This window comes from Indicator indicator, chromosome 16, assembly GCF_027791375.1.
Source record: "Indicator indicator isolate 239-I01 chromosome 16, UM_Iind_1.1, whole genome shotgun sequence".
Taxonomy (NCBI): Eukaryota; Metazoa; Chordata; class Aves; order Piciformes; family Indicatoridae; genus Indicator; species Indicator indicator.
In genome coordinates, this window is record NC_072025.1 from 17468011 (window position 1) to 17490357 (window position 22347).

The 22347-nt window shown below is 45.2% G+C and overlaps 1 protein-coding gene across 1 annotated transcript; it reads left to right on the top strand.

Moving 5' to 3' along the window:
* Positions 1–2075: 2075 nt before the first annotated feature.
* TMC3 (transmembrane channel like 3) lies at positions 2076–22247 on the top strand. Its single transcript, XM_054388075.1, has 22 exons — positions 2076–2185; positions 3415–3558; positions 4857–4932; positions 6140–6221; positions 6883–6989; positions 7980–8078; positions 8168–8310; positions 9714–9861; positions 10716–10759; positions 10920–11067; positions 11758–11867; positions 11996–12074; positions 12556–12795; positions 13467–13595; positions 14241–14308; positions 14537–14665; positions 15487–15597; positions 17571–17696; positions 19046–19124; positions 19317–19359; positions 19790–20087; positions 21407–22247. Exons 1-22 carry the CDS (start codon positions 2076–2078, stop codon positions 22245–22247), a joined length of 3354 nt encoding a protein of 1117 aa, XP_054244050.1.
* Positions 22248–22347: the final 100 nt, after the last annotated feature.

Sequence of the window (22347 nt, forward strand, 5' to 3'; positions counted from 1 at the left end):
TGCTAACAGAACTCCCAGATTTCCTGGGAAGCTTCAAACAAGACACAGCTGGGGCTCTGGGCTTTACTATTGGCTACATTTTGGAAGCAGGAAGCTGCCTTTATCTGGTCCTTCCTTGTCATCTAAAAAGTGTGGAGTGAATTACACCAAATGGGCTATAAATACTAAGGCTTGTGAGTACTTAGCCCTGTTGCTAACTAAATTAGTACAATGGCTAGAACTGTGATCAAAGAAAAGTAAAATGTCTCAGCAAGTGGCAATATTTTAAGGAAAAGCAGCCTGTGCTGTTCTCTACAGGAAATTCAGCAGGGTGAACTTCATGTTCTTGCTTGTCAGAGGCTGTAAAGGAAAGTTAACTACAACAGACCATTGATTTATGTAAATGAAGCCCTTGCTGCATTGTGCACAGAGCTATTAAGGAGAGAAAATACCAAGTTAGGAACAAGTGAGAACTCTCTGCAAACTCTTCCTTTATTTCCATGTTCTGAGCATCAAACTATGGCAAATCTACTCATATCAAGATTTCTTGATCTGTTTTGCTCTGTTTAATAATGTGACCCAGAGCATCTGCAACTTCTGTGATGGAGAAAGGCTCTGAAAATCCACCTGAGTATGGGTCAAGCTCTTCAGCTGCCCTAGGCCCCCAAAATTTAGAGCAGTCTGTTCTGTCCTGACAACTCAACACCACTACAGCAGAGATGCCAAGAGAGAGATGGGCTTGGAGCTGGCTATAGGCACTGTCAGGGGCCTCCCCACCACGGAAATGACTGCTGGCAAGTGCAGTGTGTCAGCTGCCCACACTGGATGGGTTACTCTTTGAGTAGACTTACACTGAAGCAAAGCTAATACTCCTCCTGTGTTTGGGTTGAGCCATTCGAAACTGAAAACTGCTGTTTGCCATCAGCTTTATCAGCCACATGGATACTCTGAGTGAATTAGGAAGTTCATTGTCACATGATGACAGTTAAAGGTAGAATAAACTGTTAGCTTCATACAACAGGCTCAGTGGGCATCCTTCCCATGACATGCAAAATTGCAACCCTTCTTCGAGGATGGGAAATGAGGCCTGGAAGTGCAAGAATTTGCTGCAGGACATACAGAAAGAGAGAGAGGATAATTATTGATTATCAGGTTCGCAAGCTCACTGCACCAGTCCATTAATTTTCTTTTGAAGTGATTCTCTGTGTTTAATGCACTTTGGGTGACTATTAAATTAATTCCGCAATAAGTTCAGTTAAGTAGTAGAGCTGAAGAAATAGGAAATGAGAATCAGGTGGCAATGTTTTCTAGTGGTTCATCTCTAGGACTAACCATTATTGTGATCAATAGTCTAGGTAATGCTTATTGTGAATATGTTAAAGATGATGCAGTAGTTAACAGAATTGAGCATAAGGTACCACAACTATGAAGGAAAAGTGAAGTGCTTCGTAATCTGTCCTGGGCTGAAGAGCAGGTCCTTTGATACCTCCAAAAGAAAAGCTGTAAATTTGGGTGTAGCAAAGGGAGGTCACACAGGAAGGATGGGGCAGGGATCCAAAAGAGCAGCAGCTGCACCTTCCCTCAGGGTTGTCCTGCATGTTTCTGCTAGTGAATGCAAACTGCCTGGCTTTACCCGAGCAAGACCTCTCTCCCAAGCACTCCAAGCACAGATGTCAGCAGCAGATTCAGTGCACCCACTGCAGTCAGCACCCCGACAGGCTGGTGGGGTGCAGTGGGACGGCGCTTTGAGGGAACACCCCATCCACGGCAAGGCAAACTTGGCTTTGAACTAAGGCCTGCAGCTGGCCCACCCGTGGTCTCTGCTCCCCACCATGCCTCTGGGCATCTTGTTTGCAAGTGCCCTGGCAGGGGCTGCCGTGCACTGCCACTTTAAGGCACGCAGGCACTGCCAGCGGAGGTCCTCTCCGGGCTGGAGCACGGGGCGCAGACAGCAGCCCTGCGCTCTGCAGGGCTCGCAGCCGTTCGCTGCTCTCTATCTAATAACATTTGGCTGCTCAGCAGACGTCTGACAGCCGAGCTGAAGACTTCCTCCTCGTGTGGCAGAGTTTCACCTGGTGCAGGCAGGAGCTGCCCCCATGGCAGCAGCCACAGGCTCTGCTGCAGTCAAAACTGCCAAGTCCTGCAAGAAGCAGCGAGCAGCGAAGCGGCAGGCAGGCATCTACACCTACCAGGAGCCACCCCACAGGTAAGAGACCCTCGGGTCCCTCACCTGGCACAGAAGTGGGATCTTGTCCTTTCATTTTAGGCAGTGTGGTAGCGCGGAGAGGGGGGTGAGGAAAATCACTCTTCTCTCTCTCCTTAGACGTGTCTCAGATGTCTTTGCTGGGATTTTTGTTTTCACAAAAGCCATTTTTCATTCTGCAACATCAACGCTGCACAAACCTGCTTAACTCCAGTGGGGTCAGGATATATAGCAGGGTAAGAAATCACACTGCACTTCTGCTAATTACATGTTTCCCTTGAATGTCCCCTGTGACCAAGGGTCCAGGACCATGCACTGATGGAGCAGTGTTAATATGTCCTTACACGGCATGGTGTAGGTCCTGATTTATGTCTAAGTGATTCAGAGATGTTGCTTTCTCAGTAAAACTGAAGGGAGCTTTCCCAACAAATACAGAAATAGTAAAACAATGAGAAACCTTCCTAGCTGATGGCTGTTAAAGTACTTCAGATCTCTTTGCTCCCTTCAAGGAGAAACATTCACCACGACTTTTTAGACCTGTCTGCAAGGGTGACCCTTGCTGCTGCTTCATGTACAACACCCTGCATCAAACAGGGCATTGCCAGAGCTGAAGCTTAGCAAACATGGTGACAGCATGAGGAAAGGTGATTTAAGAGCCACCCACAGAAATCTGCAGGAAAGCTCATCAATCTTTTACAGGGGAGAGTAACTCTTGGTGTGTGGGGTCCCATGCTCCCACCCCCTTCAGTGGGGGACAGGAACAAAGGGTGACCATGCTCTAAGATTCTGTTCTTCCCCTTTCTAGCAAGAAAGTATTTTATCATTATTACAATCAAAATAAAAGGCCAGCACCACATGGTGAATAGCTGCAGGTGAAGTCTCTTGCTGGAAATGTTTAGGCAGCACTTTGGGCCAGAAAAATGCCCAGGGTCCTGCTAGCACAGTGTGCAAGCTGCATTGGCTAAAAAGGCTCAGAGAGGAAAGAAGACTGGGGTCTGTGGTAAAAAGTAGGGATAATTTATGACTGAGCAGCAACTGGTGGGGAGGAAAACAGGAGTGTCCTGGAGATGGGGAAACCATCCAAATTATTCATCAGCTCTAAGCCAGTCAGGTGAGTTCCTTAGCTCCCTGCTGGTACATTGCTTTGATAGGTTGGCTCCTGTGCAAACCAGCAGTTTGCTGGGGAGCTGCGTGGGGCAAATTGGTCTTGTTTTAACTTTCATGGCTGCTAGCAACTCAGATGAGGATACTGGTGAAGAAAAGGCTGAGAGCCATGACCCAGAGCAGATCTTCCAGAACATCCAGTACCAGAAGGAGATAATGTCCAACATCCGATGCCGGCCGTGGCCCATGAGGCAGAAGCTGAGGGCGCTCAGGTACAGGGGTTTGCATGGAGGCTTTCAGGCTCACTGACTGTGACTGCTTCCAGCCACAGGGGTTTTGCAGTGTCAGCTGGAAGGGATTATGCATGAAATGATAAAGAGTGGTTAGGAAAGCATGCCAGGAGTGTGCCCTGACAAGGTCTGAGAGCTGACTGAAGGCAGCAGCCTTGCAGTGGAAGGCCTGCAGGTGAAGCTGTCTCCTGTGCACGCCTGTAGCTCTCCTGAGACAGTCACTGTGCAGAAGAGAGCAAGAAATCACACTTAGGCTATTAACCATCAGAGCAGTGTGTCAGCTGTGCAGTGGCCTAAGGAAAGGGGATGCTCAGGAATGAAGTGTAAAGCTAAATGGTTTCACTCTGTCTCAAAGATCAAAGCCAGTCTGCTGTTTTCAGGGTAACTGCCTGTGGCAGTGACACAGCGTGAGGACAGAAGCTGGTCCTGATCCTCAGGCAGTGCACTGTCAATGGCAGGAAATACTGGGCACTTGTAGGTGTAAAAGGTATGTTCAGTGCAGTAGTAACATGTTCCACACCTTCAGATTGCAATTCTTGCATTAATAATTCCACCTTTATGGTGGCAGAGTGGGTGCCTAACTCTTTGGGCCTCCTGTTTAAATGATGTCAGGTATTTCACAGTGTGATCTGTTTGGAGATTGCTTTATTTGTCCTCTTCACCTGGCATCTTTCTCTTAAAACCCTGTATGATGCCAGGATGGCATCTCAGACACAAGGAATCCTTGGCAGCAATAGAGCCCTTGTGAAACCCTGAGAGCCAAGAGAGATTTTTCTGTCTTAGAGTCTGTGACTTGCTACCTTCCCACTCCTCTTGATGAGATTTTGGTGATCCCCATCCACCTTCTGCTGAGGTCAAAGACTGCAGATGACCAGGTCAATATGCACCTCTGCATCTTGCCAGAGCACTACACCATATGTGCAGAAGAGGTGTTAGTAGCCACATGAGATCAGCAACGGGGACCTTTGCAGGTTATTCATTTGGGTAGCACCCAAAGTCTTTGAATCAAAAGGACAGAGAAAACAAATCAGAGGGATAGGAAACTCTGCTTGCAGTCAAAGTTTTGAATGTTGAGTTTCCACAGACAAATTTCTCAGTGGTTTTAAAGTGTCAGTAAAAACAAAGAAGAGAAAAGCTTTGCCTGGGTGAGGATTTCATGGTGAGACAGCTCACAGCTGGATTTCAGAGCACTTGGGACCTTTGCTGGTTTCTGCTTGTGCGGAGGAAGGGGCTCTGAGTGAGGAGGTGGATGCAGAGTGACCTTGCGCCTTCTCGTGCAGACAAGCGAAGGAGATCGTGCTGAAGTACGAAGGGAGGCTCACCAGAACCAGGGGTTACCAGGCTGCTGGTGCAGAGGTATGGCTGCTGCTTCTTCTTAAAGGACAGCTCTTTTCTATACCAATTCATCTGCAGTTTTCATCCACAGAGGCTGATGTTTGCTCTGAAGTCCTGATCTCCACCTCAGGATCTCTGCAGAGAGAGGAAAATGCAGTTAAAAGCTTCTCATTTTTCTTTCTTTTCTTTCCTTTTTTTTTCCCTATTGTGAAGTTAGTAATGACATTTTTGCAGACTAATTTGGTGTGGTGAGGGATGGATGCCCTTCTATTAATGCACTATGAGCTTTCTTCTCAAATAATCTACAAATAGTGCTGCCTGCTAGAGGGGGTGGAGGGAATGGGATAGCAACAACATGATGCCAGTATTCTCTGAAGAGTTATTTCCTCAGGCTCTGGGGCCACAGCTCAATACTTCAGTACTGAAAAATGTGTCTAGCTTGTGGTTTGGCAGACAGTCCTACAACAGGTTATGGCAAAGTCATTGTTAAAGAAGGTTTTTGCTTGCATAATACTTAAAGAACCTGAATCTAATTTAGCAAATCTACTTAGGCTACTGTAAATAGTCCCTGGCTCTCGTTTCTGGAAATCAGTAACATGTAGGAAATTGTCCCTAATACGTGGCCAACCTTATTTTCCTCTAACAACATTTCCTGGAAGGCATCATGCTTCTCTTAACTCTCAAGTTAGTTGTTCTTTTGTTTGGTGTAGAAATCACCTTAATTCAATGTAGTGCAGTGGGATTCCCTCACCAGTAGCACAGACGCTTGGTGTCCCTGCAACACCCAGCTGGGATGGCTTCTGCTGCCTGGCCCTTCTCTGCAGTTTCTCCTCTCTGCCACTGCCATCCATGGAGAAGAGGATAGGGAATGGCACCAAATGGCTTCATCTGTTGGTTCCTCGTGGTCCTTCTGTGTAAAAGATGCAGATTGATGGCTGCTGACTGTAACTTTAGGGGTGTATAAAGGACACCTTGCCTTGTCTTTGTTGGCATTTGGCTGAGTCAAGGCCTCCTATGCCCCCATGTTTTCTGTGCTTCTAAACCCCACCATGGTTTGCTTCATCCACCTTACCCACAGACGTGCTCTAAAGTCTCTGTAATTACTGTTGGTAATATTTCTTGTGATACAGGATAAAAGAGACACGAGCAAAACACTCTGCATTTCAAATGTCTTCACATGCACAAGTGTGATATTTCTCTTTTTTTTCTACTTTTTTTTTTTTCTCAGCTTTGGAGGAAGTTTATTCGACTTGCATATAACTTTGTGGTCATCTTTATTCCCTGGGAAATGAGAATAAAGAAAATTGAGAGTAAGTATAAAGATTTAATGGCATTGACCAGTAAAGTCCTTGCTAAAAGGCTGAGTCTTAACGTTTGTTTTTTTTTTTTTAATTTACTGAATTAAATATTATTTGGGAGTTAAATGCAAATTTCAGCAGTGACTTCTTCATTTAAAGCTTCTACTTTTCTTCTTTTCCTGGTGCCTTAGGCACTGGGTAGTTCTCATTTATCATCTTAGTGAGGGCTCAAGTTTGTCTGGTTGTGATTCTGAAGAGGCAGCAAGATTTGGTTGCAGTTTCTCCCATTTCATGGTGCAGCATCCTTCAGCCCAGGGTGAAAGGTGACTGTGACCTGAGTATCCAGCCCTTGAGTCCTTCAACTGGAACAGCCCTTAACATGACATCAGCAGTCAGCTCACACCTCTGTGCTTCAGCAGCAAAACAGAATGTGTGCAAATGTCCCCCAGCTGAGCAGCCTCTAGCACAAATGCCACTGGTGACCATGAGACATCCCCAGGTGTAGGAATTGGATTTCCCTTAGTGCCCTGTTTACAGTTTCTCTGCTTTGCTGCCTGCCCTGTGTGAACAAGAAAGGGTTTCCTTTGGGTTTGTTTGTCACTCAATGCTTCATGAATTGCTGGTCTGAGCTTCTATAGACTGCTGCTCAGAGAACTGTTTGCTGTGGTTTAAGGTCATTTTGGGTCTGGAGTTGCCTCCTACTTCATCTTCTTGAGATGGCTGTTTGGAATCAACATTGTGCTCACCATAATGACAGGAGCCTTCGTAGTCTTACCCGAGGTAAGCAGCTGGTGCTGGCAGCCACAGGACAATGCTCACTCCTGCACCTTCTGGATTAAATGCCACACCTCAAGCTGTGCATCAATTTGAAATGCACAATTTGAGATTATTGAAGATAAATTTCCCCTATGAAGAAGGAGCTTGTTCTGCCAAAGGATGAGATATGTTTGCTATTACTTTGCCAACACTTACTAATGCTTTCATGGAATGTGTTTGTAGCTAAATCACTAAAATGGAGAACCCAATCCTAAAGCTTAGCTGCTGGTACTGAGTACCCTCAAGTCCTGTTGGTGTCATTTCTGAGCACAAAATCATCACATCTCTCTCCAGGCTCAGGATTAGTATCCACCAGAAGAGATTTCCTACTAGTTCTGAACAGCCACCACTTTGTTTAGCTCTTGCATTGGAGTAAGGCTTCATTGTTAAATTATTCATAATTATTTTGCCTCTCCTGACCTGCTTTAATGTTATCTGGCAATATCTGATGTTTCTTCTCATTGGCTAAAGTAAAACAAAAAGTAAGAGCCCCAAAACCTAGAAAGTGATCTGTGAAATAAAAAAATATGTTTACCTGAATCTTTTGTATTTTAAAGTCAGAGTGGATTTCATCTTGAGATACCATTCTGAGATCACACACTGTCAGAACTGATTTCAAAATGCTTACATTAAACCAAACATAACTGCCAAAGCTATTTGCTGATGGTTTCAGCTGATCTCTCTCTTCACTTCTCAGCTATTTGGAAGATGCCTACAGAGTACTGAACTTCCTCACAGGCAGACCACAGATGGCCAAAAGCCCTCCCTGGTTTAGTGGCCAATGAATGCAGGGTTTCTCCTGTAGTTTCTAGTTTATACTTTAGGATGAGGAATGACCCAGTCCTTGCTACCCTGACAGTCTCATCCATGTGGGCAGCTCTTGGTGGGTTCTGCTGTGCAGCCCCAGGTCAGATGGGCTTCCAGAGCTTCTGAGACCTTCTCTCTCTTCTGCAGCTGCTGGCTGGAGCCCCGTTTGGCAGCACCCTCAGCAAGACCATCCCCAAGGAGCGTATTGCGTCTGCTCAAGACCTGGACACCATCTGGTCACTAGGGGCAAGGCTAAACCCACTCTTGGTTCTTTGGCTGTCTTTGTTCTGCCGGCAGCAGCTGCTGCTCTCACTCACGGGCTCTGCTCTTTGCAGGGCTACCTCCAGTACTCCGTTCTGTTCTACGGCTACTACGGGCGAGACAGGAGGATTGGCAAAGCTGGATACCGGCTGCCTCTTGCCTACTTCCTTGTAGGAATGGCAGTGTTTGCTTACAGCTTCATCATCCTCTTGAAGAAGTAAGACTTGCCACTTATTGCTGCTCCTGAAGTTGTATGTCCAGGCAATGCTTCATGCTGCATTTATCCCACTTCCGCTCTCTTCATTCCGCACAGCTCCGTTCATCTGTTCAAGCCTGCCAGGGTCCAGGAGGCAGGCTGGGTTTAATTCCAGCTTGCTCTGTAGTTTGCTGTCATTTATCTCTGCTATCTCTTCAGTTTCCCAGCCTATAAAAGGGCAGCACCCACCACAGTCTGCGTGCTTCGTGTAGCAGGCAGCCCACCTCTCACAGAAGCCTTTTCTGTCCTCTCTTTCCTCGTATAAATATTGCTGTGACAGAAATGTGTATTTTCAGTGTAATGCTTTCATCATTTTTATTGCCATCTTTTGCAATCCAAATCCAAAATTTCATCCCAGAGGGAATACCATGTGCATTGTTTCAGCTGCTTTGTGGCACCCCATTCAAATGCAGGATGCTACATGCTGCTGGAGGGCCACGACTTACTGAGCAGAGAGCTGACCATAAATCCAGGAATGTGCAACCCTCAGAGAGGGGCAAGGTCACTCTACCCTCTCCTGATTTGCTTTCCCTTCCCTTTGGACACCTATTTATCTGTCATACTGCAGTCCAGGGACACTTCCAGCACTACCTGTAATCACTCCCAGCTTGAAAGCCAAACCTTCCCTTCTCCTCTAGTTTTATTCTACCTGCTGGTAGAATAAAATTTGTGTCAAGGGTCTCTGATGTCTGACCCTGATCCACACAGTTGTAGTTTCTGGGTATGATCAGCTCTGCTGCTTCTGACTTAGCTCACTGACTCTTTGCTCAGCTGCTTACAGATCCCCTTTTAACACTGTCCTTTCTTTATGAGCTGTTAATCTTCATTTCATTTCTTACACTGCAATGCTCTGCTTTCTTACCCATCTGAGAAGAGTCTGTGGGTGTTCTTTTCTCCCAAGGTCTGTAAAATGGCACTGGATTTGGATTTGACAAAAAAGTCTATTTTGAATGTTAAAACAATACAGAAAACAAGCAGATCTTGTGCATGAGCACCAGGTTTGCCAAACTAGCTTGTAATCACAGTAACATAGTGAGGGATCTTCCAGCTGGATCCTGCCTGGAGGTCATAAAACTGAAATGTGTTAAAGAGCACAGCTCTAGTGAGGTGTGTCTGCTTTGTTTGTCAGTACCAAAGTGCCCTTCCACACTGAGTCACCTCTGCATGAGAACAGAAGTGGAGTTCGTGCTCTGAGCTTCACTCTGGGTTATTTTCTTCAGGCAGCTGCCCACAATGACACCAGCTACAGCAAAATGTTGGTAGTTCTACAGGCTTCTGACAGCTATCAGCCTGACCAGTGATGTCCTTCAAATTCATCTGCACACACTGACAACAGCTGAGTACCTGTGGGGCTTCTTTTGCAGAATGGCAAAGAACTCAAGAATGAGCTTGGCAAGTGCCTCTGATGAGAATTACACCTTCTGCTGGAGACTCTTCTGTGCCTGGGACTATTTAATTGGAAACCCTGAGGCTGCAGAGAGCAAAGCTGCTGCCATAGTTAACAGCATTAGGGTGAGCAACCAACCTTTGGACTGCTTAGAGTTGCTTTGTAAGCTATAGAAGTTTTTTTCTCTCGTTCCCTCACATCTCCTGTTGGAGTATTTATTTGCAGATCTTTCTGCCTGGTATCTCATCCCAGTGAGGTGTTGCTGTCACACCGTGCCTGCTGATGCTGCCTTTCTGTCCCTGCAAAGGCCATTGTGGTGTTCTTGGGAAGTTTTCTTTAGTGCCACTGTATGTGTGACAAGGTAGATAAACAGAAACAAGCTTGCTTGGAATGCAGTTTCAGTGGTTAACAGAATCAAACCCCTGTTAACCACGTGAAAACATTGACTTCACCTCTAATTAACAAATGGTCCAGGGACAACTTACTGCCCTTTTTAATATTAGAAAAGGCTTCAGGTACAGGTGGTTTTCATTTAGAACTGAAGAGCATCACTTGGTTTTCATCACAAGTAATTCATTTCCCACATTTAGTATATTCTCATGAAATGACTAAGTTATGATATTTAGCTATTGCAATGCATCAGGATAACTTTGAGCAGTTCTGTGTTGTGTTGCTGACATGGATTCCATAGGCACATCCTGCAAAAAGTTCTGGTGGGGTGAAGCTGTGGTTGTAGCTCACTGAACCTGCATGACTGAGAGTGCACAAGGGTTTGATCACTGTGTTTCTTTCTCAGAAATCTCCTTCGCTGTTTCATCTCCCTTAGCCCTCCTGAAAAGCTGTGCAGGACAGAGAGGTTTTATCCATTTGCAGTCTCAGGATGTGAAGTTTTTTATTCGTATCCTTGATGCCTTCTGTGAAAGCTGTGCATTATTGTTGCTAAATACTATTAAAATGCTAATGCTGTGTTTCTTTCAAGGAAGCTATACTGGAAGAGCAGGAGAAGAAGAAAAGCAAAAACTTGTATGTATATCAGACCAGAGATCCCTGCCAAAGCACTGCTTCAGTGCAGATAGCAGTGCTGACCTCCTTGTCTCCTACTTGTAGAAACCATGTTAGAAAAGACCCCTGATGCCATAAGCCAACCTACTGTACTAGCTGTGACTTTTGCTTTTCTTTCCAGGGCAGTGACAATCAGTTTAAGAATCATTGCAAACATCCTTGTGCTCCTCTCTCTTGCTGGAAGCATTTACATCATCTACTTTGTGGTGGATCGATCCCAAAGGCTGGAGCGTGCCAAGAAGGAACTGACTCTCTGGGAAAAGAATGAGGTAGGCTGCCCTGATGTCACCTCTGTGTGCACTGAGCTGTGAACTGCAGGAGATCAGCCAGGAGAAATGGGGAATGAGAGGGCAGAGTGCTGGTTACCTGGATCTGTCTTGCTTTCTCTGCTCTGCAGCAAGGTATTAGCAGAGCTGAAGGGGCAGGGGGATGCTGCAGGTCTGGTTGGCCCCTGCTTTGTGAGGGCAAAGCATAAATTCTCCTGTCACTTAGAAATCTACTTATGCACTCATGAGAGAGTTGAACAAACACTGGGCCAGTGGACTAGAAAGGATTTGGCTTGGACAGTAGCTATTGATGTCATCTGGGTGACGCTGAAGGTTCTGTAATGTTGCTGTTCAGAGGAACCAGTGGATAGTGAAAGCAGGAAGGGAACAGCTATGGAGAAGCTGCTCATCCATTTGACAGGGAACATGCTGGCTCCTATTTCCCCCAGGTTAAGTTTTTATTGTAATTAATAAAGTAGTAACTTTAAAGCTACAATGTCTGGAGTGCAGACTCCAGAGCAGTGGTTAGCACTGTAACACTAATGTCATTAATTACCTTTTGAAGCATCTCCTTCACAAAAAGCAGTCCCTAAAGCTTGTGCAGCAGCAGCAGCAGCAGCATTTCAGTCAGCACTCCAGGTGCCACAGATGTAATGAACAGTTGCAGAAAAGCTGCCTGTCTCTGCTCTGCAGGTAAGCGTGGTGGTGTCCCTGATCACAATGATTGCACCTTCTGCTTTTGAGCTCGTGGCAGCTCTGGAGATGTATCACCCAAGGACTACTCTTCGCTTCCAGCTCGCCAGGTACAGGCATTACACAAGAGGTGTGAGAGGAAGAGCAATGTGTTGTGGTCATGTTTTAGTGCAGCCAGACCTGAGAATGTAGCAGAAGTGGACACCAGTAGCCTGTATCTTATTCTTGCTGCTTGCAGGGTTCTTGTTCTGTATTTGGGAAACCTCTACAGCTTAATCATTGCTCTGCTGGACAAGGTGGACAGCATGAGTGTCACTGTAAGTTTTAACCTGATGTTCTCTGATGTGTAAGGCTAGTAGGCTTTGCAGATAAAATTCCATTTACTGTGATGTATGTGACGTCAGATGAGAGTCTGTCTGAAGACGATTAAAACATGTTCCAGCAGTAGGGTTGTAGAATTAAGCTGAGTTTGTAATGGTCATTTACAACTACCTGTGGTTTGTTAGGATGACTGGACCCATTCAATTGCTGGTGCAACGAGAGGAAGTGCTGTGCCTTGTTTAACTGTTTAAAACAAAGCAAACCTTTTCTGTAGACCAAATATTTCAACTACCTAAAATCAATTTTCACTGCTGTCCTTACAAGTTCCATCTGACTGTGTACATTGAGAGCTGTTTAATGACCCAAGTGCTACTTGAAAGCACACTAAGGAACCCCTCTGTGTGTGCTGCAGAGGCTGCAGACATCTGCATGCAGGTAGAGTTCAAACAGGAGCTTTGGGCACCTCTATTGTTTCAGGACTCTGATGTTAACAACGACGCAGGCAATTCCACCAACTTCTTTGCAACCAAAACTCTTTCTAAAGAAGACAATTTCTCTACAACTGTTCCTGGTGCACAAGTGGAGAGCAATGGCATTATCACACTGGAAGAGAGTCTCACTCAAGGCTTGATTCTCTCTGACTCACTGGTTAACAGCACAGCTTCCTTTAACTCTCAGAACCCACAGGATCAGTGCTGGGAGACATATGTTGGTCAAGTATGTAACTGCTTTATCATCTTATTCCTAATAAGTTATCAACTTATTCCTAATCCACATTTCACCAAAAAAAAAATTAACATCATGTTTGCTGTGCTCAGCTTTAAAGCTTTTCTCCATAGAAATTCCAGGCTTTAGCTAAGGATTGTGTAGAAAGTGTAAAGACTGTGCAGAGGGATGAGGCCATGGACACAAGCTTTGTGTTTGCTTCACTATCTACAAAGTGTTTAGTGCTGTACAAATGCTTTTTTGCCAGGCTTCAGTTCTGTTTTCTGTGAAGAATAAGCATTTCTTATCATGAAGCACTTAGCGGGCACACATCACAACAGCCAGTATAATGAATGAGTGAGTACATAGGAAAACCAGCTTATTTCTCTTCAGCTAGGCAAATTTCCAGAACAGTCGTGAAAAAGGAAGCTTGAAGCCTTCATGACCAGGGTTTTATTGCTGCAAGCAATAGAAGACAACACAGCAAGCTAGATTGTATTTGTTCTCTTTGCTAGAGCAAGGACAAATAAGGGAAAAGTCAAACAGGAAAAACTAAAAGAGAAATAACTTATTATATATTCAAATTATGTTCTATCAGGATAGTGAGCTTGAGCCAACACACAAGTGTAAATGCAGTTGATGTGCTTCCAGAAGGACTCAGGATGCATGAACATTTCTTTCAGGAGATGCTAAAGCTTTCAATCATCGACATGATTTTCACAGTGGCAAGCATCCTGCTGATTGATTTCTTCCGTGGGCTCTGTGTCCGGTATTTGAGTGATTGCTGGTGCTGGGATCTAGAGAGCAAGTTTGTGAGTGCAGTCTTTATTTCACCAAACTAAGATGCTGAAGGTGGGTAGGCTCCTTCCCTTAGTACTGAAAATCCTTTAAAGCCTTTAATCAGATAAATAATTCCTTGTAGCTCACTAGCTGCAAAGGCAGAGCTCACACCACGTTCAGCTTGGAGGGCGCAGGGTAGATGATAACAGTGGATGTTTTTCTCAAGCCTGCTCCCAAGCCCATGATGTAAAAAAACTTTGTCCTTCCCAAAATGAGACCACAGAGCAGTCCCAGAGCCAAGGATGAGACAGAGGACATAGAGTTGCTCCCCACATCCCCTTTTCTGTGGCTGTAAGATCCGTAATGTAGACAATGGTCCATGACACAACCAAAATCATGGAGTCCTTTAGGTATGGTGAGTGATACTTGGTTAGCAAGAAGCTGCTGGTATGAAAGGCTGAGGATTGTTCTTTCTCCTTCACTAAAGTGAGTTAGAGAGGAATTATTTCCTGCTCCAGAGTAGGTTTTAGTATGTTACCACTGCCTGCCAAAGGCTGGTGTGTGATCTGGATGTTTCAGGCTCTCTGCTGTCTGCAGACTGTTTCAGTCAGATGCTTCTAATAAATGATCTGTAAGAAGATGTAAACAAGATATTCATCCTGCACTGTTTCCTGTAGCCAGAATACGGAGAATTCAAAATTGCAGAGAACGTGTTGCATTTGGTCTACAACCAAGGGATGATCTGGTACGTACTCCACAGTGAGTTTTACTGTCTTTTGCTGGCTGATTCCTAAGGCAGTCTGATGATTTCCCCTGGGCCCTGTTCAAGCAGGCTCTTGGTGATGCAGCCTGCTGCACTCTGCTGTGTGTCTTGTGACAGAGAGCTGTGGCCCATGCCCTTGTTTCCTATCTTCTCTTGCTAGTAAAATTGCTTCTGGCAACACCAAGCACTGATGTGATGTTCTTTTTCCAGGATGGGAGCTTTCTTTTCACCTTGCCTACCAGCATTTAATGTTCTCAAGTTGATTGGCCTGATGTACCTGAGGAGCTGGGCTGTGTTAACCTGCAATGTGCCACACCAGCAGGTGTTCAGAGCCTCGAGGTTAGTCCAAATGAGGACAGAAGATAGAGAACAAATCAGTCCGGTGCAGATGGTGGGAATGTCTTCTGTGCACAAGAATAAATGACAAGGGGTTTAGCTCTGCAAGTTGCCAATCAAATTTGACATTAACACTGACAGCAAAGGTCTGTGAAAACAAAGGTGGTTATTGAGAAACTGGTGGGTTCACAGAACAGGGTAGTTAAGAACTGGAGGACATGACAGGGGAATATTCCTATGCCGACACAGAAATGCTTTGTTCCACACCCATCTGCCTGAGCACAACACCACACTTGCTAATTGCTGCAAGTCCTGTTTCTGGATGTTTCTTTCTTTGAAAGCTACCAAGTGTCTGCTGCTCTCTGTTGCATTTCACAACAGATTTCCCCATTTTTCTCCCCTCAGGATGAGTATTTTGTTACTCAAAATGGAAACAATTTAGGGTTACTCAATTTTTGTTACTCAAAATGGAAACGATTTAGGGCATCTTTTGTTCTTGAGAAGCAGTTATTTGTGCCCTGTTTTAAAGATGAAGCAGCTCCTGGCACTGCTGTTTTTCTGCCCCAACACAAGGAGGTAGCTAGGTCAGTGTTTACAGCCAGTTCTCTGGCTGCAGGAGCAGCCTGGAAAGCAGTGGAAATAGGATTTTGACCATTAAGAGCCTGCTTACACTCTCTTCAGACTTCCTAATCACAACAGAATGATTTTGATCTCAGAAAAGTAGATCTTGAACTTGTTAGGTAGATACAGGCTTGCACCTTTGCTGCTGCCCCTGTTTTTCTCTCCCATTAGCACAGTCTGAAGCACATTTTGCCTCCTTGCAGGTCCAACAACTTCTACCTGGCCATGCTGCTGTTCATGCTGTTCCTCTGCATGCTCCCAACCATCTTCGCTATTGCCCGCTACAAGCCGTCTTTAAGCTGTGGTCCCTTCAGGTAGGTTCTGATGGGCTAATGAAAAGGGCAAACGTTTGCTTCAGCCTCATTGTGGTGATTTTAAGGCTGTTTTCAATTTCTTTTTACAGAGTTTGAGTTTCCAAACTGAGCTAGTCTGGTGTGGTTCATGTGGGAGGGAAATTTCAACCCGCCTGTGTCGGTGTGAGCTGAAATTCCCCCCCCACCAACAATAACCAGGCTAGCTCAGTCTGGAAGCAAATGAAAAGCTGTATTTACAAGCAGAGTCTAAAATCTACAATGAAATGCAATGAATATGTACAAATATACAAAATTCACAACATTCACAAATATATACAATCAACAGAAAAAGCACAACCGATCTCCCTTTGCTTCCCCCCAAGGGGACCCTCCCAAAGGGGCCTCTCTCTCTCCCAGGAGCTTCCCCCCCAGACCCCCCTGGACAGAGAAGCAGAGTTAGTTAAGCAGAAAGTTGTTAACTTAGCTGCCAAGGTCAGTGTGTTATCTTCAGCCAGAAGAGAAGAAGAAACAGCAGCCAGACAGCCCAGCAACTGCCCCCACTGCCGAACGCAGAATGTGCAGAATGCCTACTTTGTTTTGGGTAATAGTTCTTAAACATTTCTATCTATCCAATGGAAGTGTTTAGAACAATCGTTATTTTGCTTTCTTACACCCAATAGTGACTTCTTTCACTTTCTCTGTTCTGAACTTTGCAAGGAAAAATTAAAAAGACAGTTTCAAACCATCACACCGCCACACTCTTGCAATAAATTAATCAGGTTCATTAACACCCAAGTTACTGACTTGGGGGGGGAAACAAAACAAAACAAAAAACCCAACACAAAACCCAGCGTTTGGCTGCTGCAAATGTGATCCAGTATAAGGTTTAATTAGATGAATGTGGCAACACCCTGAGCGAGGCTCAACACTTCACTTTCCTATCTATGGTACGCTTAATTTGTGTTTACACAGCATAATGTACTGCTGAGCAACCCAGCCCACACCACCACCATGTGTCTCAACTCCAGCACCCTGCAAGCCTGGCCAATGCTTTTGTGTTTTGGAAAAATTGTTCACAAGTGTGGTGGGTTGAAATTCCCCTCCAACATAAAATTGCCAGACCAGCTCAGTTGAAAGCAAATGAAGCTCCCTTTACAAACACAACTACAGTCTAGAAATATGGAATCATAGAATCATAGAATCATAGAATCAGTCAGGGTTGGAAGGGACTACAAGGATCATCTAGTTCCAAACCCCTGCCATGGGCAGGGACACCTCACACTAGATCAGGCTGGCCAGAGCCTCATCCAGCCTGGCCTTAAACACCTCCAGGGATGGGGCCTCAACCACCTCCCTGGACAACCCATTTCAGGCTCTCCCCACTCTCATGGTGAAGAACTTCTTCCTCATGTCCAGCCTGAATCTCCCCACTTCCAGCTTTATTCCATTCCCCCCAGTTCTATCACTACCTGATAGCCTAAAAAGTCCCTCCCCAGCTTTCTTGTAGCCCCCTTCAGATACTGGAAGGCCACAATAATGTCACCTCAGAGCCTTCTTTTCTCCCCAACTCTTTCAGTCTGTCCAATGAATATGTACAAAATTCATATGCAATGAATATGTACAAAATACACAATATTTATGTATATACACACACAATTTATAAGCAACAAACAGGACAAAACCAGGGGGTTACCAACAGCTTCCTTATCATTATTTTCCCTTTCACATCCAATAGTGATTCATTTGCATTTTACCACTTTCTGTTCAAGATCTGTGGAAAATTTTTCTAGGCATAGCCTAAAACTACCACAACAAGCAAATGATGAACAAGCTGCTTTTAGTTTTTATTCTGTCTCCCTTTCACTGTACTGCTCCAAAGTCCTTCTGGATGAACTCTTTGTTTATTCAGGGCAACACTGCTTACCAAACTGATGTGTCTGGGATTTCTTACTACTTAATTTGACTTTTTTTTTTTTCTCCCCCCCGTCTTGCAGTGGACAAGAAAAAATCTATGATATTGTTTCTGAAACGATTCAAAATGATTTTCCCACATGGTTCAACACAGTGATTACCTACATCAGCAGCCCTGTGGTTGTCCTCCCTGCACTGCTGCTTTTGTTGTAAGTACTTTGGCTCTCCCAGGCAGGTTAACCTGACTGTTAATGCTGGCTTTATCTCTGCAGAGTCCCGTGGTGACACTGGGGAACAAACACTGCATTACTCTAATTTTATGAAGTAATTTGAAATCCATGAAGTCATTTCATTTTATACCATTTTTCAGTATCTGAAAAGTGCCCACCTCATTGAATATGGAATGTGGTCAGACAGGAATGAGAGTTTGTTCAATAGGCTGGCACCACAGCTGGGAAAGGCATTTCTTGTTCTGGGATACTGTGTGACAGCAAGGTCACTATCTTGTGTCAGGGTTTGCAGTGCTGCTGGCTCCAGAAAGTTTTAAGAGCTTTCTTCCCTCTCAAGGGCTTCTCAGAAATTAATTTTCCATTTCCTTATGGTCATTAGATCAGTTAATGATGGCTGACAGGGCTCTGTCTATCAGTTAAAGAAGCCATTCACTCATCCTGATCTCAGACAGGATAAATCAATTAGGAAGGTCTGCTCCAGAGTGTTAATGCAATAGAACTTGCTGCAGACCTTCCAGTGCAAGTCCTTTCTTGCTCTAGTATCTAAATAATTGTTCACAGCTGGGAATTAATATTTGCTTTGAGCTGTTTGAAATTCACTTGCTCTGTGAAGTGTCATTTCTTGTTTGTGTACCTTTCTATCATCTCTTCCCTGTAAGCTACAGAAAATGTAGAGTTTGTCCCACCAGTAGGACTTTCAGACAAATCAGAAAGACTGAGGCAGCACCTCTTGCTTGGTCCCAGCCATGTAAATATGAAGATCTTTACAAATTTAAGTAGGTCTGTTGACTGCTGGACACTGCTGGCTAAGCACATAGGTAAATGTTTGTGGTATGAAGCCTAGCTCTAGGACTTCATCTGAGAGCCAGCATAATAGATTGTATCAGGCCAGATCTGACCTTGGCTGTGCCAGTGTAAACAAGCTGTTATTCCAGTCAGTCCACAAAATTGCACTGGTACCAACATGCAACCTCAGCTGTGCTTCCCTGAATGTCTCTGTTTTGTAACCTTGGACTGGGAAAACAAGGCAAAGTGTTTACCAACATTTTTATGTGAGCATGTCCAGGATTTAAATAAAAACAAGCTGGAAATGCACCCAGGGTTAGGTGCACATTGAACAGAGCTGCAAAAAAAACACAGGCACAGGTAGAGCTGCTGGTAAATCTGTTTCCAGTGGCATTGCTTTCTTTTCCTGCATGTTTGCTTGAAAGAAGGCTGTGATACACAGCATAAAGGAAATGCAGCAACTGAACCTGTACATTACTTTGACCTACAACCCCCCAAAGAGAAAACTGTCAGTGACTCATAATCACCTCTTTCACTTCCAGCATGCTAATCTATTATCTACAAAGTATTGCAAGATCACTAAAATTCACCAACAATCAACTGAGGATGAAGATCCAGACAGTAAGTACAGCACAGAGCGCTTCTACATGCAATTTGGTGGGCCTTCAGTGAAGCACTAATTAAAGCTTTATAGGAACTTGTAGTGTTCCACAATGTAAAACCAGTCCTGTATTTGTCATCCTCACACAGCAGGGGATTGATTCTCTAACCCATAAAAACTTACTGGTCCCCATTCTTTTGAATGCATTTTAGGAACGAACTGAAGATAAGAAAAAGGTGGTGCAGATGGCAGTAGGTAAGATGGTGAGCTCTAGAAATGCCACTTAAATTAATAAAACATTGGGATGCAAAACCACTGTAATTTCTCAGCACGGTTGCTGGTGCCAGCTTGCTGAATTGAGCAATTGAGCCACCTCCATATCAGAAGTGGGGTGCATTGTGAACTAAAATGGGGCTCTTGAAGAGAGTCCCTGGCTTGTTGACCACTTTGGAACCCTACAAGCAATGCCCAGTGTTCTGTATGCTGTATCTGCCCTGTACCAAAGAGTGCTGATCCACCCCTTCAGCACCATGCCTCCTGGTGTGACACCAGTTTTTCTTTTCTGAACGCCACGGGGGTTTGTTAGCACTGGATTGCCTGTCTGAAGGGTGAATTTGAGCCACTGCATTTACACAGCAGCTCCTATTCAGAGATCTGGACAGTTGTAATAATTCCTGTTTTCTAGCCAGAATCCAAAATCTGGATGGGAATGACAAGAGACCAGAGCAAGAAAATGATCTCCTCAGCCAGGAGTCCTCTGCTTGGTCCTCAACACCCCGAAAGAATGGTAGTGTCTTGAACTTTGAATCTCCTGTGAGCAAAGGCATCAGAATCCAAACCATTTCCCAGTCTGTGCCGCAGGCTGTGCCCTCAGCTGATACTTCAAGACCTGCTACTGCAGCTCCCACAACTCCAGCCTCCATGACACCAGCTGCCTCAGTAGCCAGTGTGCAGAAAGCAAGAAACAATCACATCACTAACAGGCAAGTGTGGGGTTTGAGGTGGCTTCTCTGCAGCACAGCCATGGCATACCTGGGGCTGTTCACAAACCAGCTGTGCATGCAGACTATCTGGGGCACTGAAACAGCTGAGGAGCTTTTGAAAGGTAGATCCATTCATGGGTACTGCTCAGATTGCTGGTGACACCAGTTCCTTAGCTCTCCCTTAACTGAGCTGGGATTACAGAACTCTGCATATGAAGGATACAGTTTAGCTCTTCAAATGTGAACAATACTGTTCTAATAGCCTGCAGGGGTCAGGCTCTGGCCCATCGATGTATTATTACACAAGCAACCTCTGAGGCTGAAATTTTGTCCTTTCACACATGCATTTAACCCATGATTTTTCTTTTCCCTTTATATACTACTTGAAAGAGTCCAGCAGAGAGCTACAAAAATGATTAAGGGAGTGGAATATCTTCCTTACAAGGAGAGACTGAGGGTGCTGGGTCTCTTTAGCTTGGAGAAGAGGAGACTGAGAGGTGACCTAATTCATGTTTATAAATACATAAAGGATGAGTGCCAAGAGGATGGAGCCAGGTTCTGCTCGGTGATGCCCAATGACAGGACAAGGGGCAATGGGTGGAATCTGAGGCATAGGAAATTCCATGTAAATGTGAGGACAGAATTTTTAACTGTTGTGGAACACTGGAACAGGCTGTCCAGGGGCTTGTGGAGTCTCCTTCTCTGGAGATACTCAAAACCCTGCCTGGATGCGTTCCTGTGTGATCTGCTCTAGGTGATCCTGCTCTGGCAAGGGGGTTGGACTGGATGAGCTTTTGGTGTCCCTTCCATCCCCTAACATTCTGTGACTCCTTGAAACCGTGCAACTGATGGAGTCTGCACACACCTCAGGCAAAGACAAATACTGAGCTTCCCCTCAGGCACAGAACTAGTTTGTGCAAAGTACCCTTTCCATGAACAAGACAAACACATCTAAGAGTGAATGAACTCTGTGCAGAATGCATGTGACTGTCTAGTTGTAGGACAACCAGTTTTGGATACCATCACACTGAAGTTACCTGTTGGGTGTTTTCTAAGCGATCAGACATAGAACAGTTGCCAGAATAGGAACAAAACTTGAGAGGTCAGCTGCCTGCTGCCTTTTCCCAGGGAAGGACAAATACATCTCCTAATTTCTAGGGTTTGTTTCTCAAACTGCTCCTAAGAAGTTGGTAACAATGTCGATTTTGTAACCTCAACATTGCAGGCCAGTGTTTGATCTCCAGAGCAATGTGTTTTAGTCACCATCACAGATAGGTGTCCGTCTCAAGATTTCCTTCCATTGTTTTTGTTTCCTGAAGGTACTCAAGCGCTGTGCATGGCAGTGCCAGTGAGCTCTGCAAAGCAAAGCCCTACACAGCAGTGCCTTCCAAGATGCACACTGAGGATGTTCACTCTGAGCCTCTCTTCAGGAGAGGCCTTCGGAAGGTGAACGTGGAGGACTTTGGGGCAGGGGCTCCTGTTGTGGTGGGACACAGCCCCTGTGCTGCCAGGTATTTCCTGGTGAACGAAAAGGAGCCCCGCAGAAAGCCGCTGCGCGCTGCCTCACGGCTCCAGAGGCACCTGAGGAAGGACGACTCGGGAGACATCATCGAGCTGTACCCACGCAGTGTCAGGAGGTACGTGGTCCGAACGCCATGCCAGGTGTATTCCCCTCACCCCAGTGAGGATGAGGACGATGAAGAGGAACTTGGGAGAGAATTCATGAGCAGATCTCACCGCCCTCGCTCGCTGTCTGACCTTCGCCCAGCACCACGATTTTACATTGGGGAACATGGTGATGGCCACGTTCTTATGAGCAAGGACCTAGCCAGAGTGCATTACAAGTCCTGGAATGATGGCTTTGAGCTAGATCTGGACAGGCCTCCATATGCCTACAAGAAAGTGCACCTGAACTACCCCGAGCCACGTGTGAAACCAAAATCAAAGCAGAAGCTGGAGCAGTCGCTAACAGAATCTGATTCCATTTCCATGGAATCCAGTAGTGATCCACAGAACAGCAGCAATGACCAGTACATCCAAGTCATTCACAGCAAGGAAAAGTATCCCAAATCTGGGACAAAATTCACCAAAAAGAAACCAAAAACCAATGTCAACCTCAGTACGTCTGAGCCTAATGAGCTAGTGTGCTCAAATGTCTGAAAGTGCCCTGACCTTGCTGTGTTGTCAGCTGTCTTAGATGCTGTAGCTGTTTTTGCTGCCCAGAGTCTGTCAGAGTACCTACAGCACCACAGCCTGCAGC

Excerpts from the sequence above, each read along its gene's own strand:
- TMC3 (XM_054388075.1), top strand. The coding sequence starts at position 2,076 with ATGGCAGCAGCCACAGGCTCTGCTGCAGTCAAAACTGCCAAGTCCTGC. Across the intron at positions 12,075-12,555 it reads TGGACAGCATGAGTGTCACT|GACTCTGATGTTAACAACGA; the intron begins GTAAGTTTTAAC and ends CTATTGTTTCAG. Across the intron at positions 14,309-14,536 it reads TACAACCAAGGGATGATCTG|GATGGGAGCTTTCTTTTCAC; the intron begins GTACGTACTCCA and ends TTCTTTTTCCAG.